At 39.3% G+C, this 15030-nt stretch overlaps 1 protein-coding gene across 4 annotated transcripts in view; it reads right to left on the reverse strand.

The window, feature by feature from the left end:
* Window positions 1–14181, reverse strand: part of LOC121681579 — a 31384-nt gene extending 17203 nt beyond the window's left edge. The window contains exons 1-8 of one of the 4 annotated variants that reach the window (XM_042061386.1): window positions 7035–7155; window positions 3718–3744; window positions 3314–3601; window positions 2864–3148; window positions 774–866; window positions 418–436; window positions 171–199; window positions 28–68 (exon numbers count right to left, since the gene is read on the reverse strand). In XM_042061386.1, the coding sequence (XP_041917320.1) occupies window positions 28–68; window positions 171–199; window positions 418–436; window positions 774–866; window positions 2864–3148; window positions 3314–3601; window positions 3718–3744; window positions 7035–7086 (834 nt within the window). In that variant the 5' untranslated portion in view covers window positions 7087–7155. Of the gene's footprint in view, window positions 1–27; window positions 69–170; window positions 200–417; window positions 437–773; window positions 867–2863; window positions 3149–3313; window positions 3602–3717; window positions 3745–7034; window positions 7164–13122; window positions 13429–14081 lie in introns of those variants that run through there. The other 3 variants (XM_042061385.1, XM_042061387.1, XM_042061388.1) reach the window with 3 other exon arrangements.
* Between the last annotated feature and the right edge of the window lie 849 nt (window positions 14182–15030).

A 15030-nucleotide genomic window follows, 5' to 3' on the forward strand; every position in this document is an offset into this window, starting at 1 on the left:
GTGAATATGTTTTTCTCTTGTACTTACAGCAGTGGTAGTGCTCCTAGATCCCATACTTAGATTACCATCTGTCCAATGTAAAGAATATGTGAGTATATACCCAGTACACCTTGTACATTCACACGTTTATTGTTATTTATTATATGATACGTTAACACACACACACTTACGACTAACATGTGGATCATCTACCCGTGGTCTGTTGAGACAGACAAAGAGATGAAGAAACAAACAGAAGACATCACATATGAGTACATGTCTGTGTGGAAATAAAGTCACACGATATGTTCACACCAGTGACTAGAGTCTGTGTAAGGGGGGACTGCAGGGTGTGGGAGGTGGTGTTTGCATGTTGCACTTTTGCATGTGTGTCTCTACTGTATATGTGTTTGGCATACTTGCACTGTTTTGACATACCTTTTGAATGCACATCTTCCTGTACAGCAGAGAAAGACATTGTTACAATGATTAATGAAATTGTATTGATTATCACTGCTCAATTGATTGCCCTCTCTTCCATTGGAGCAACAGAAGAGCAAACATAATCCAGCTGAACAGAATCAAGATGGGGTAACTTCCTTTTGTGGTCAGTCAGCTTACATATGATCATGTATGCAAATTATACAACTATGAACAAAAACCACACTTTGTATTTATGTAACGCTTGATCAAGACATCTAAAGCACTTTGCACTGAAGGGGGGACCACCACCAAAGTGAATCAATGGGAGCTACACCCAGCTATGCTATGGCCTCCTGATAAGAGAAACTCACTGGTTTTCATGCAAAGAAAGGAGGCAACCAGGCCTCCCACAAACATGATCACTGCAACGATTACTATCACTGTAGTCCAGCTTCTTCCAGAGTCTTTAGAGAAAGAAAATGTATTACATTAAATTTCATGTGAAAATATAATTTACATTAGTTTACTTACATTATTTACATGCAATTGTCACACAAGAAAAACACACACAAAACCTTCGGACTGCCTTTGTACAATATTTGCAGTGCTTTAACTTACCAACAAAACTGACGGCATATGGCTAAGGGACATCCTGTAGAAGTGGACACCTGTACACCTGACCAGAGGATGACATTTTCTGTATGACCTCTAGCTGGTGAGGACTAGGGTTGCAAAGGGGCGGAAAATTTCCGGAAACTTTCCGGAAACTTACCATGGGAAGTTAAGCTGGGGAATTTTGGAAATATTCCAAATTGGAAACTTTAATGGAATTAAAGGTAATTATGGGAATTAATTGGAATTTATGGTAATTAACTGTGAATTTTGGGTAATTCATACAAACTGTTTCATATATAAACAAACATTTTGTTTCGTAAAAGCAATTTGATTTGAATGTTTGTATTTTCGCTTAGCTTAGCATACAAAGTTAACTAGCATGCTAGTGGGAATCCCATTCTCTGCCTATTGTTTACTAGCATGCTAAACTAGCAACACTGAACTGCCCAAGATACACCACAACACTCAACAACAAAATCCGATTGGTTGGAACCTTTTTTTTCCCATGCTCATGAACGCCCCATAGGTTTCCTTTATGTTTAGCCTATGCTGATTGCTGTGTGCATGTGACTGACTGATGTGCAGGGTACAAATTCGACTGAAATTGCATTAAATCAGGTTGTATACTAATATTATGCTCTAGATGGGGTTTTGTCCACTACATTTAAGTTCCCTGTTAGACTAACTTTCCATATTAAAAATTCCCAGTTTATTCCCGTTTATTCCTGTTAATTCCCATATATTCCCGTTAATTCCCATGGAAAGTTTCCAACTTTGAAAATTCCCGGAATTTTGCAACCCTAGTTAGGACTGATGACTGACGGCCTCTACACACAGCTGCTTGCGTTGCAGTGCTGGAGACGCATTCCCATTCACTTTAGATGGGCTTATGTCATCCGTTGCCGAACTGAATTGTGGGTCCGTTGCATTGCGTTTCTCCCGTCGCTCGCGTTGAGAAGTTCAGCTGTTGCTGCACCGACAGACGGCACCGGCCAATGAAGCCAATCGACGGACGGCACCAACCAATCAAATTACGGTTATACTTCAAGTCATTTGCATAGCTACCGTCGGGAACACCCACTGGCATGCGTTGACGGAAGGCAACTGTGTGTAAAAGCCGTGAGTTATACTGCTTCATTACATCATTTATTCATTTAGCAGATGCTTTTATCCAAAGCAACGTACAGAATGAGGAATAAACTTGGAGTCCCCCTCACGAGCCTTGCAGCCAAATATAACCTGTAGAAGCCTACACGCTGACAACAAAAGCCTTTTAAAGTCAGCAGCATAGTAGTCCGAAAGACAAAGGACATGGCACATGAGTTCCGATGCTACCTTCTGCCAAGGATGTATTATTGAACAGGCCTACCGAGCCCAGGGCCAGGCCCAGATGTATTAAGGGCCGTCCACTTATTGTCGTATATGTGGGAGGGGGGGTTTGGGGGTCCCCCCCCCCAGAATTTTTTTAATTTGTTTGTGATTTTCTGTATTCTGGTGCATTTTGGGGATGGCCAATACTGAATTCAATCAGATTCATAGCCTACATCCTGATTTGTTGATATTGAGGCAATGATTCCATGCAAAGGCTTGGGCTTGGGGGGGGGGCAGTGTGCAGCAAGTATGTAGAGGAGTGCTGTATGTATGTGAAGTGATGACAGTGATGATGTAAGTGTGTGTGTTGGGGATGGGGGTGGGGGGGCAGAAAGGCTAGGCAATCAAGGACATGGGTAGATGGAGGAGAATCACTAATGCAATACTGCCTACACACAGTCAAAGAAAGTTTTTAAAAGTAACTTTATCGGATACAATTTTTGATTTGCAATATTCAAAATACATGTGTCCTTACCTACAGTAATTGAGACTGGTTGAGATGGGTCAGATGACAGTTGAGGAGTTGTAACTGTATAATAACAACTCAGTGACATTTGTGCAGGTGGCCTCACACCAGCCCAGTGGCTCAAATCCTTCCCTGTGCTCTGTAGCTGGCATGATGGCATTGGATTACCGAGAGGCTTTCCCCCCACTAAGAAGAAGCACTGAGACACAAGAGGGGACTGAGGTGTCAGACAGATCAGATGAACTGTATCTGTCTCACTGATGAGCTGAGGAGACACCTGGAGTTGTGGAGGTCCTGTGGGATGATAAGAAAGGCAGATTACAATGCAACACAAGACCTTGTTGCAGCAACTAATCTGAACCAGATCTGACTCTATTGTGGGCATCCATGTTAATCTCTCTACTTGAGCATATTCATGGCCTTGTGTTGCATGAGCATTAAGCGTTCACATTTTCTTACCTACAATGGTGACTGAAGTAGGGGGAGAATACCCTGATGCTTGTTTATTGAAATAATAGTGACACATCAATTCAATTTTTGCCATCCCACTTTGACCTGACCATGCAATCAAGTCATTTCCTGAGAGTGCCAATCTGCATGAATCAGAGCCCTTCCAGTCACAGTTTTGAAGTGTTGTGCAGAAATAACAATAAGACAAAGGAGACAGAGATGTCTCACAAGTCAGATTGACAGAGTCAGACTGTCGGATGTAAGCAGGGACCACTTTCACTTCAGGTGGTGGAATACCTAAATGCATAGGCACAAAATATGTGATTAATAGTTGTTTATTATCTGATCTCAACAAAGGCAAACTTCAGTGACAAAGATTGGTAATCGCATGCTATTAGTGTATGCAAACTGACCTTGAGCTTGGGTGTGCTTAGTAGGACCTAGAAATCAACATAAAAAAGAGAGGTAACACTTTACTTTAGGTTTCTACATAAGAGTGACATGACACTGTCATAACGCTAACCCTAACTTATCATGACAAAAACAGAATGACACTTGACAGAGGCAAGTGACAGAAATGTTATGTCATAAACGTTTACGACTTGTTTATAATGTTTATGACATGTTCATGACAGTGTCATGTCACTCTTATGTAGATACCTTCAAGTAAAGTGTAACGAAAAGATATATAAGAGAAGCAGTTAGAGTGTGATGAACGATTGTGGAATAGTAAAAGCTAGTTTCATATTCAGCTTCAGATACACATCTCTGCATTCTAATCCAGACCTAAGAGCCAACCATCTTTCTTATTGTATTAATAATGAAACTGTGGCGACTGACATGGAGCCTTTGCCATGCCCCGCTAATTATCTTAAATACCTAAATATCGTAAATACCTAAACAATATACTGTGCATAACCGGATCTCTGTCTAATCAGTAAACTAGCAATACTGTTAAGCACATGCTATATATTAATAATTGTACACTGACCTTGAGCTTTGGTGTACTGACTAGAATTTAAGAATGTGGACAGTTAGATGTACCGCATAACATAGTATGACCGCTGCATGGTCTTGCCACTTGCTACACAAGAAAATAAAACACATTTCCCAAGTTTTCTCCATGCTCTACTTCTGCAACTCCTTGTAAAACTGCAAGTTACATTTCCCAAGTCCTCTCCACCTCCTACTCCTGTAACTCTTTGTAAACATCAAGTCTTACATGTTCTGCCCTTTTGTTTCTCAATGTTCAACAATGCATGCTAGACAAGAACATAACTGCTTGAACATCAAGTGTGAATCAATATAAACTTGTGTGTACTGGTTTCATAAGACAGACAGAATACTTTGGTGACACACAGACAGAGTATAATTTGGTGACAGCCAAATGCAGATCAGTATAAATGTTTCTGCGTGTATAAATCTTATATGTGAAAGTCAGAATGTAATAATCTGCAAATCTCGTAAACTCACATTAAGTTGCAAAAAGGACATAGACATATCAGATGTTGAAACCAGCAAATTTGACAATTTAATGGAAAATATAAGCTCATTTTGAATTTGATCTCAAAAAAGTTGGTGCTGGGGCAACAAAAAGCTGGGAAAGTTGTGAAAAGGTAATGCAAACAAAAGCAGGAATATTTCATAGCTAATCAGGCTAACTGGCATACTATTGGATATTAAAAAGAGCATCCCAGAGAAGCAGAGTCTCTTGCCGGGGTGTTCATCTCTCGGTGAAATCTTCTGTGGGCAAACTTTATACGTTTTTTTGGGATTTCATCATCTAGATAATACTTAATATCATTCAAATATTCAGAGAATCCAAAATCCAGTACTTTGGGGACTGAAATGGCACTGGATTTCAAAACCTGCTACTGTAGAGAAAATTATTGTATAAAACTTGCCATATATATTTTCTATGAACACAGTTTGATGCCCCATACATGCAGGTTAAAACTCTACAATGCAACAAAGAAACCATATAAAGACATGATCCAGAAATGTCTCCGTCTTATCTGGGCCCAAGCTAGTTCATGGTGGACAGAGGAAAAGTGGAAAAATGTGGAATTCCTTTTGGAAATCATGGACTCTGCATCCTTCAGGCTACTGTAAAGAGAGAGCATCCTACTTGTTATTAGCACACTGTTCAAAAGTGAGCATCTATGATAGGCACTATTACATGCCCTTACTATGACGTGGGTAACTTGCACATCCGGGAAGGCACAATTAATGCTGAATGATGTAAACAGGTTTTTTCTTAACTGCTGTGTCGGGAGCCAAAAGTGGATTGCGGAACCATTCTGGGTGGGTCGCGTAGCTTGTGGTTAAAAAAAAAAAAAATGTTTATGTGGCCGGTCATATTACACATCATTTTAGCAGTAAACACAAGTAGGCTATGACCCTGAATATATGAAGTAGGATATGGTTTCACTTAAATTGAGACAAAATGGGACAGAAACCCCAGTGTGCGGTGTTCACTGAATTGCTGGCACATGAGGGAAAATGCCACATGGAAACAAAGCAACCCTGTCAAAGACAAACCTGTCGAGTACTTTGAAAGGTGACATCAGGAGTTGAAGACTTCACAAATATAATGCCAAACACCAGCATGTTCCAAACAAGTAGGCCTACAGGCACGTCACATGTCTTACCATGTAGCTCACCATATCTGTTGGCTTGATCACTAAAAAAAATATATGGGTCGTGACAAATGAATGTGGGAAACTGTGCTTCCCAAAGCAGGACAAGTTAAGAACAACTGTTTCAAACAACATGCTTCCATCAAAGACAGCTTTGAGGAGCATGAATATTTTAGGAAAATAAATAAAACAAACAAATTGCATTCTGCACATAATACAAAAGTACTGTACGGCTTCATAGCAGAAGAGTCCAGATTCTACAATGTGTGTCCGGAATATAATGCCCGGAATCGTAACAAACTTCTTTTATGACTACAGAACATATTTGTACTACTGTAAAAGTTTGTTTCTATTCCGGGCATTATTAGTGGGGTAATTTATGAGATACACCGTTGGTTCCGTTAGCGCCTGCTCGAAGCTATTATCCTGATAGCGCTAACTAGACCAATGTTCGACCAAGGGAAAAAGCTTTGGAGGGGGTTTTTGGCTCGAGGTCATGCAAAGGACCCTAGGGTGAAATTACTCCGAACCATTGCTTTAAGCGGCTGTGATCCTATATTGAGCAAGAATGAGACAACATTTCATTCTCAAAACTGCAGTAATTGATCTCCTCAATTCCCAAACATTCACAGACTGTTGTAACATGTAAAAGAAGAGGTGAAGCAGCGTAGTGGTAAACATAGGCTACCCCTGTCCCAACTTTGAGATATGTTGCTGGCATTTTATTGTCCCAAAGCTGTGGATCAGGCTGCTCTGAGGCCTTTGGTAAGCATGTTCAAGAAATTGGAATATTTGATGCATGTCAGGAAATAGATGGCCATTCTGTGTTAATCCGGTGTACCTTTCTAATTTTGTTCAACCTATTAATCCACATCTAAGAGCCAGCAAACTCGTTAAAATTAAAGTATAAGCACAAACAAAAGCATTCACACGGTCAAACCGATTAGTTATTTTAATTTACCAAAGCTCAGTTTCATATTGTAATGGGGATCAATAAGATTCAGATCGGTGATGAAAGATTCAAATGTATCGTAGGCTATGCTAATTATAAACTGAACACAACTTATAAAGAATGGCATTGTATTACTCACAAGCAAGGAGCATAGTAGTCACAACAGAAAGGGCGAAGTAAAACAATTCCATCGGTTCCACATCTATGAAGCAACAGAAATACTAATGTCCACCATGTACTACTAGTACAATGAAGTAGTTTAAGGGTGGGACACAGGAACACTAGACCTTTCTCTGACATGTGACATGACATGTCACTTCTGACACTGCTGACGTAAAAAAAAAAAAAAAAAAAAAAATATATATATATAATCACTTCCTAAAATATGTAAAGGGTTCAAATGTCTTTGAGAAACAGAGATATTGGCATATGACTATGGGTAAATAAAGTAAAAAATGAGTTTACAGCTAATTCACAACAAAAAAACATGTACTTCATTAAGTAGCTGTGAGAATGTGTGACCAAAAAAAACCTATTAAGCTGATGGTCAGACAGCAACACATCTATTGAATGCATTGTCAGTAGTGGTCTTTTCTACAGGTGTTCACTTTGGTTCCTTTGAAGATACAGTAAATGAAGATTGTGATCTGTATGATTTCTACTGATGCAGACTTGCAGAACAGGAAAAGACAACAGAGAGAGTGTGATGACAATTAGAAGTCGGCCATCGTTCAATGAAATGATTACCACAACCACCACATCCTGCACAGCAGAAAAAAGATTCTAGAGTGAGACAGACTTCAATATCATAAGGCACTTTGGGGAGATCTCAAAACATGCAGTTCATGTAAAACAAACCCATCCGCAAAACAATCCCAGCTGGGGATTTGAAGATGAATGGGCATCTCCACCATCTCAGAAAATGAGTGTACTCATCGACAACTATCACAAAACACTGCAAGCTGTCACTGATGCCAAAGGAGGCAACACACAGTATTAACTAAGGGTATGCAAACTTAACAGGGATCATCTCATTATTTTTCTGTATGATGTCCCCCTGTTTGCAATGTACCGTATACCAGAAACAACATAAAGTGTTAGATTCACTAGGGTTCATTCTAACTGGCGATGAACGACAGCAACAATGCAGTTTTAAATACATTTCACTTGCCTCTCTGGCACAGAAAGATGACCCTATGAGACAGATGAACCCTTGTTAATGCACTGACAGACCATGATGAGTTAAACAACCCAAAATGTCACTCATATATCACAAGTTGTAGGGTAAATGGGTATTTCAAATGCAATAATAATCATACATTTAATTTGTATACTTTATATGTATACATATATTTGTGTATTTTTCAAGACACTCAAAGACGCTTTACAGATTTCACATAGATACATAAATACAGGTACACGGACAGAAGGCACAAGCAGAAGACAAAACTAGAGAGGTAGGCAATGAGAGGGGAAGAGCTGGGCAAGTCGGTTAACAGGAAAAGGCCAGTATGAAAAGGTGGGTTTTGAGGGCCTGTTTGAAGGACGGTGGGGTGTTTGATGTCAAAGTCAAAGTCAAAGTCCGCTTTATTGTCAATTTCTTCACATGTTCCAGACATACAAAGAGATCGAAATTACGTTTCTCACTATCCCACGGTGAAGACAAGACATATTTTACCAATTTAGGTCCACAGACAAACATAACATTCAAGTAAACAAAAAAGTAAGTAAATAAGTAAGTAAGAGGGCACATATAATAATGAAAAAATAAGAGCAGCAAAATGTGGTTAAAATTGTGCATAGACAGTCAATAAAAATACTAGTGCAAATTCAGGCCAATAAAAGGCTTGGGTAGTTCTGTTTGACCTAAGTGACTTGATGTGGTCGGGGATGGCCTTCCAGAGGGATGGCGCAGCAGCTAAGAGGGGCCGGTCACCTGACGTCTGGAGCTTGGTCCTGGTGGTACCAAGTGTGTTTACATCAACAGACCTGAGGCGATGGGTGGGAGTGTGGCGAACGAGGAGGTCGGAGAGGTATGGAGGGGCAAGGCTATTGAGAGCATTGTAGGTGAGGAGAAGGGTTTTTTTTGCCAGTGGAGGTTGTGGAGGATAGTGGTGATGTGGTCACGATGGCGCGTGGAGGTGAGGAAGCAGGCAGCTGAGTTCTGGACATATTGAAGTTTATTGGTAGTTGTGTTATATGTAGTCCATAAAGAATGCTGTTGCAGTAGTCCAGAAGTGATAAGGGCATGGATGAGTGTTTCAGCTGCGGTGAAGAGCCGAGGCGTGTAAAGTTGCAGAGATTAAAGAAGGCAGTTTTGGCGACGTGGTTGACATGTGTTACACTTACCCCCCTATTTTGAGTTTTTGCTCGAAATTGCACACCGCCTACTAACAATGGCGCTGTTTCCACATACTTTGACTTATATTCAAGTGCTTGACCTTGACCTCAGAGGATCAAAGTAAGGTCAGGGGGGCGTTTGCTCAAAAAAGGTTGAGAACCACTGCTTTAGACCATTATTTGCCAAGATATGCTCATGCGTTTTGTAAAATGCCCTATGAAAACTCCCCATAGGACTTTTGGTTACCCAAAATGCATACTGACAATAAAAGGCTTACTGTGTGGCACCCTCTTGGTTTAGAAGCATGGTCTCAAATGAAAGGTAATGCTTTAAGGTTTCTTGAAGACTATTGGATTGGTTGGAATGTATGTCAGGAGTTCTGATATAGAATGACTACACAAATATGGAATGATTACACAAAATCTCTATTTTTGCATTGTCTTGGTTCAATAGATGTGTATAAAATGGAACTATACATATGCACAACTAATATTGGATAAAACAACATGCATGTTCAATTTCTAGGGATTCCTGTGAATATTTCAAGACTCGATATGCTGCATCTACTTATTGCTCAGGGATATACACTGCAGCTAGAAAGTAGGGAAGCACCAAAGGCAGAGGAGGGGAAGAAGGGCATTTTTGCTTAAATTGAATTGAGACATAGTAAGATTAATCTGACAATGTAAAGCACTATACAGATTGTATATGAAAAAGAGTCCAAGCTTTCAAATGGTGAATGCTACATAGCAATATGGCGCATACAATTGATTTAGTATGCTGGGGGGAGGTGGGGGGCACAGTAATTTTCCCGACTTCGGGATATCCGAAGTGTAATATATCAATAATCAGAAGGAGAGCTAAACATGTGATATCAACATGTGACAGACATCAATCAAAGACACTGAGGACTCCACGTGGCCAAAAAAGGAATAACAGTCAGACGTTATGACACCTTGGCATCATCTTCCACCCCACTCTGTCCTTCTTAATTTCACTTGAGCCTTGTTAAGTTGCCTATTTAAACCTCCTGTCTTCATGAGCTCTTTGCTCAGTCTTGAGTTGACACTTGTGCATTCGAGCAAGCCTGTCTGTGAGTTGTTCTTAAAGTTTGTTTTCCCTTGCGTGATCTCTTGTTACTGACCTGTTACTGGCCTGTTTTTTGGATTAGGTGTTTGTTGTCTACTATCCTTGTATTTGTGAACTGATTCTGACTGATCACTGGATTTTGTCTGTTCCCTGTTGGATACTTCTGTCCGTCAAGTAAAACCCTATTGAGTTCTTTGTGTTGGTCTCTGCATTTGAGTCTGATCACATTACCTACGCAGGAGACGTGGGTTCACTTCCCAGCTGAACTGTAAAAGTATTACATGATGCCCATTGCAATTATTAATTACATAATGTAAACAATACTATTGATATAGCATCAGCTGCATCACTTGCATTTTAATAAATCTAATTATGCTTTATTGATATGAAAGAAATAACATAATTGTTGTGAAAGCTACAGGTATGACATATTACAGTTTTTTTCAATCGCTAACAAGCGCTTACCCATACTTCAGATACTTTTTCTAAACTCTTTACACAGGCTCACACAAAATACAATTGGCCAAATGGATAATTTTCTTTTCAAAAACATATTTTGTTAAATATATACTAACACATCTTTCTCTGCACACACTAACTTTACCAAAACACTGGAAATCTGACTCAAAATGAAATTATTCTGTCAGATTATTTTCACTTTAGAAGGTACATGCAGTCAATCAAAGTACACCAGGTTTCAAAATACTGGCTATTGTTAACATTACAAAAACTGCATAGACTTTTATGTTTCAGTTTTACAGGTACGGTATGTGCATGCAAAACATGCAATCCACCGTTTTTACACTACTGTAACAGTTAGCATGGTGTAGACACTGCTGAAGTCATTCAATCTGCACAACACAATGTCATTCAATGTCACAACGTCAATGTCATTTTCCTGCTGTGTAGACTGAATATGAGTAGGCCTATATTCCTGTATTAGACTGCAGGGAGTCTCCTTCTGGTTGGAGCAGTTTGGGGCATCAGAGATAGAGCTGTACACATGATAAACAGACTAGAGACAGAGAGAACAATGGAATGAGGGTTAGATATACTTATAATGGGAAGCCAATGATGACACTGATATTTATGTAAATACGGGAATATACTTACATCCTGATCATGATCCAGGCCGACTGTCATTACTGAAACCCACAACAAAGCCGCAAAGAGGGCAGTGGAACTATTACTTCAAACCCCTAAAATAGCATATCTATTCTGGTTCCATTTATTATGTAATATTGGCTTCTGATTCTGACAAATCACTTACAAATCATATCTCCATACACAAGTGTGTACCATAGCATTAATTCCTGCAGGCGCCCCTGTTTGATATATATACGTCTTGCAATGCACACACACACACACCACATAGCTTATATCAATACCCCGCCCCCAGTAACTGAACTGGATGCCAGTGTACTGAAGTCTACACCCCCCCAACCCCCCCTTCCTTATTTTCATATCAGAAAGTTGGCAACCCTAATTACTAATGAGAACGTAGTTAGTTTTAACGGAAGATAACAAAACATATGGACCGTGATATGAGCAAATGTGTACTTCTTCACAACGACGAGATGTACAAGAAGGCAACAGAGTATTACTTCAATAAAATAAAGACCATTAAATGCTGTAGAGCTATGTAACTGTGAGCTATGTAACATTGAGTTTGCCTACTGATGTTACGAAGCTGTAACTTACTACTGCCTGTACAAACACTTTTAAGTTGGTTTACATCTACTGGCTAAAACAGACATAGTTATATATCCATAGAGATCCTTTACATCTTGGCCAACATTTGTGATTACATGTTGTACCTGTCAGTAACGACAAAAGACGTGTATTTGACGTAAGTCATGCCTAGTCCATTGGATTTGTAAGCGGTCTCACACATCAGCAGTTAATTAAATCTTCTCCAGTGAGTTCTATACTGCCATCTGGCATATAATGGCATTGATCACTTTCATAATCTATATTATTAGCTATTACCAAAAGGGATGGGAAATGTCCTGTCTGTTACCTTTGTTCATTTAACAGTCAAGTTACATACATCACTAATGCAATACTGCCTACAACTGCCTACACAGTCAAAGAAAGTTGAAACGTAACTTTATCAGATAAAACCTTTGATTTGGAATATTCAAAATGCATGTGCACTTACCTACAGTAATTGAGACTGGTTGAAATGGGTCAGATGCCAGTTGAGGAGTTGTAACTGTATAATAACAACTCAGTGACATTTGTGCAGGTGGCCTTACACCTGACCAGTGGATCAAATCCTTCCCTGTGCTCTGTAGCTGGCATGATGGCTTTGGGTTATTGAGAGGCTTTCCCCCCACTAAGAAGAAGCACTGAGACACAAGAGGGGACTGAGGTGTCTGACAGGTCAGATTAACTGTATCTGTCTCACTGATGAGCTGAGGAGACACCTGGAGCTGTGGAGGTCCTGTGGGATGATAAGAAAGGCAGATTACGAATGATCTTGTAGTACAAATCGAAATCTGGATCCAAATCTAAATCTGACTGTCTTCTTGCATTGTCCATACTGTATATCCATTCAGTATATGTCTGTCATATTATGACTGATACATGAACCCGTGACCTTTTTATAGACCCTTTCAACAATAAAAACAAAAACAATGCTTGAACATTCTATTTGGGCCCCAATCTACTTCCTCTGCATTAAGATAACATATGGAATGTTAAAAAGGAAGTCTTGTGGGGCCAACTATGATGCTGATAATGGAACTCTCTTGAAAGGGTCTATAAATGAGCTTAAACATGTGCATTTTCTTACCTACAACAATGACCGTAGAGGAGGCAGAATAGGGAGATATCTCTGATTGTGTTCCAGCATTATAGAGACACGATAGTTCAATTTCTGCAATCCCACTTTGATGTGGCCATGTGAACAGATAATTTCCAGACAGTGCCAAGTTGCATGATTCAGAGTGCTGGTTGGAGACACATTTTGGCAGATGCACCGGCTTTATACAAAAAAAACAATGGGAGATACGATACTGAGATAAGGCACAGGTCAGATGAACTGAGTCAGACTGTCTGATGACTGCAGGGACTACTTTCATAGAAGGTCGTGGAAAACCTAAAAATCACAGGGACAAAATATGTGATGAATGATTATTTATGATCTGATCTCTAAGGCAGGTTTCAGAATGACAGGATTAGTAATTAAGCAATCCGAACATGTTTTCGCTCAGTGATCCCTCTTTTCTTACTGATGATAACATGTGATTAGGGCTGTCAAATTAACACGTTAATTGCAATTAATTAATTACAGAAAGAATATCGCGTTAAAAAAAATGAACGCTGATTAATCACATTTCACATCTCATTAATCACATTTGACCCAGTGCAGCCTGGCTACAGTAACTGAAGGAGGTAGACAAGAAAGCACTGCTTGGTCCTGTGAATGAAACATTTAGCCTATGAAATGCCCAGACCACTTCTGTTGACAGGAGCATCTTTCTCTACTGTTTCTGCAGTACACTTAACATAACGCTTCCAAAATCATTTTGATGGCATATTACCTCTTATAGTAACATGACGAACGGCACTTCTGCAAATGTCTGAGCGGCACTCTGTAGGCGATTATGGTTTTAAGTTCCTACTTTGTTGCAAAAGATCCTTATTTAGTTAATATTGCGCTTCTCAAACAGAGGGGGACCCCGAGAGAAATCTTGTTACGGATGCCTTATGTTAGTGCATCATGATATATATTCATAATCAAACACTTACGTTGAGCGTTGGTGTTCTGAGGATCTAGACATGTAGGAAATAAATACATATGTATATGATATACATGTATAAGTAAAAACTATTTCAGTATGCATTCACAAGTTAACTGTTTCACATTCAGCTTCAGATCTTCTCTTCTGTCTCATCACTGTCATACATGATCCATAACCACATTGATAATGGCTCCTACTTAAACATGCTCAAGGAATATTTGATACATTTCAAGAAATAGACAGAACCACTGTGTTAATCAGGTGTATTTGTCTAATGTTGTTTTACTAATTAATCCACATCTAAGAGCTAATGGACTCTTAGTTCATTAATCATAAAAATAAGAGTAAACACAGAATCAAAAATAAACATTACAGGTCATTTATGCAAACAGATAAGTTATTCTCATTTAGTAAAGCTCAGTTTCATTTTGAAATGACCATTAATATGTTTCAGCTCAGTGATGAAATTCAGATCTATCATTTCCCTATTTTAAAATTGAGCAGAACTCCCAAAGAATGCCATTGTACTACTCACAAGTAAGGAAGATGGTAGATACAAGTAGTATAACATTTCCATTTACAACGCAACAGACACTAATGTAGTCCACCATCAAATGCAATTAAAGTGAAATAGTTCATAGGTGGCACAGGAAAACAACACGCATCACTTCCGCTTGTGGTGACATAAGCTGCTACTGCATTTGCAGATGAGTGACACAAAAGTACATGTCCACAAAGACAAAGGCTGATGTTTTCAAAAATCTTACTGTCTTAAATGTGTATTGTAAATATTTTACATCAGCTGAATAGTTATAGGATGAAAATGCACGAAACTATGGACCAAACTGCATGTTCTTTATGAAGTAGCTGTGAGACAGAAGAACTGATTGATCAACTGATGATCAGACAGGAGCAGGTCTGTCTTGTATGCCTTGTCAGTGGTGGTCTTTTGTACA

This window comes from Alosa sapidissima, chromosome 14, assembly GCF_018492685.1.
Source record: "Alosa sapidissima isolate fAloSap1 chromosome 14, fAloSap1.pri, whole genome shotgun sequence".
Classification (NCBI taxonomy): domain Eukaryota; kingdom Metazoa; phylum Chordata; class Actinopteri; order Clupeiformes; family Clupeidae; genus Alosa; species Alosa sapidissima.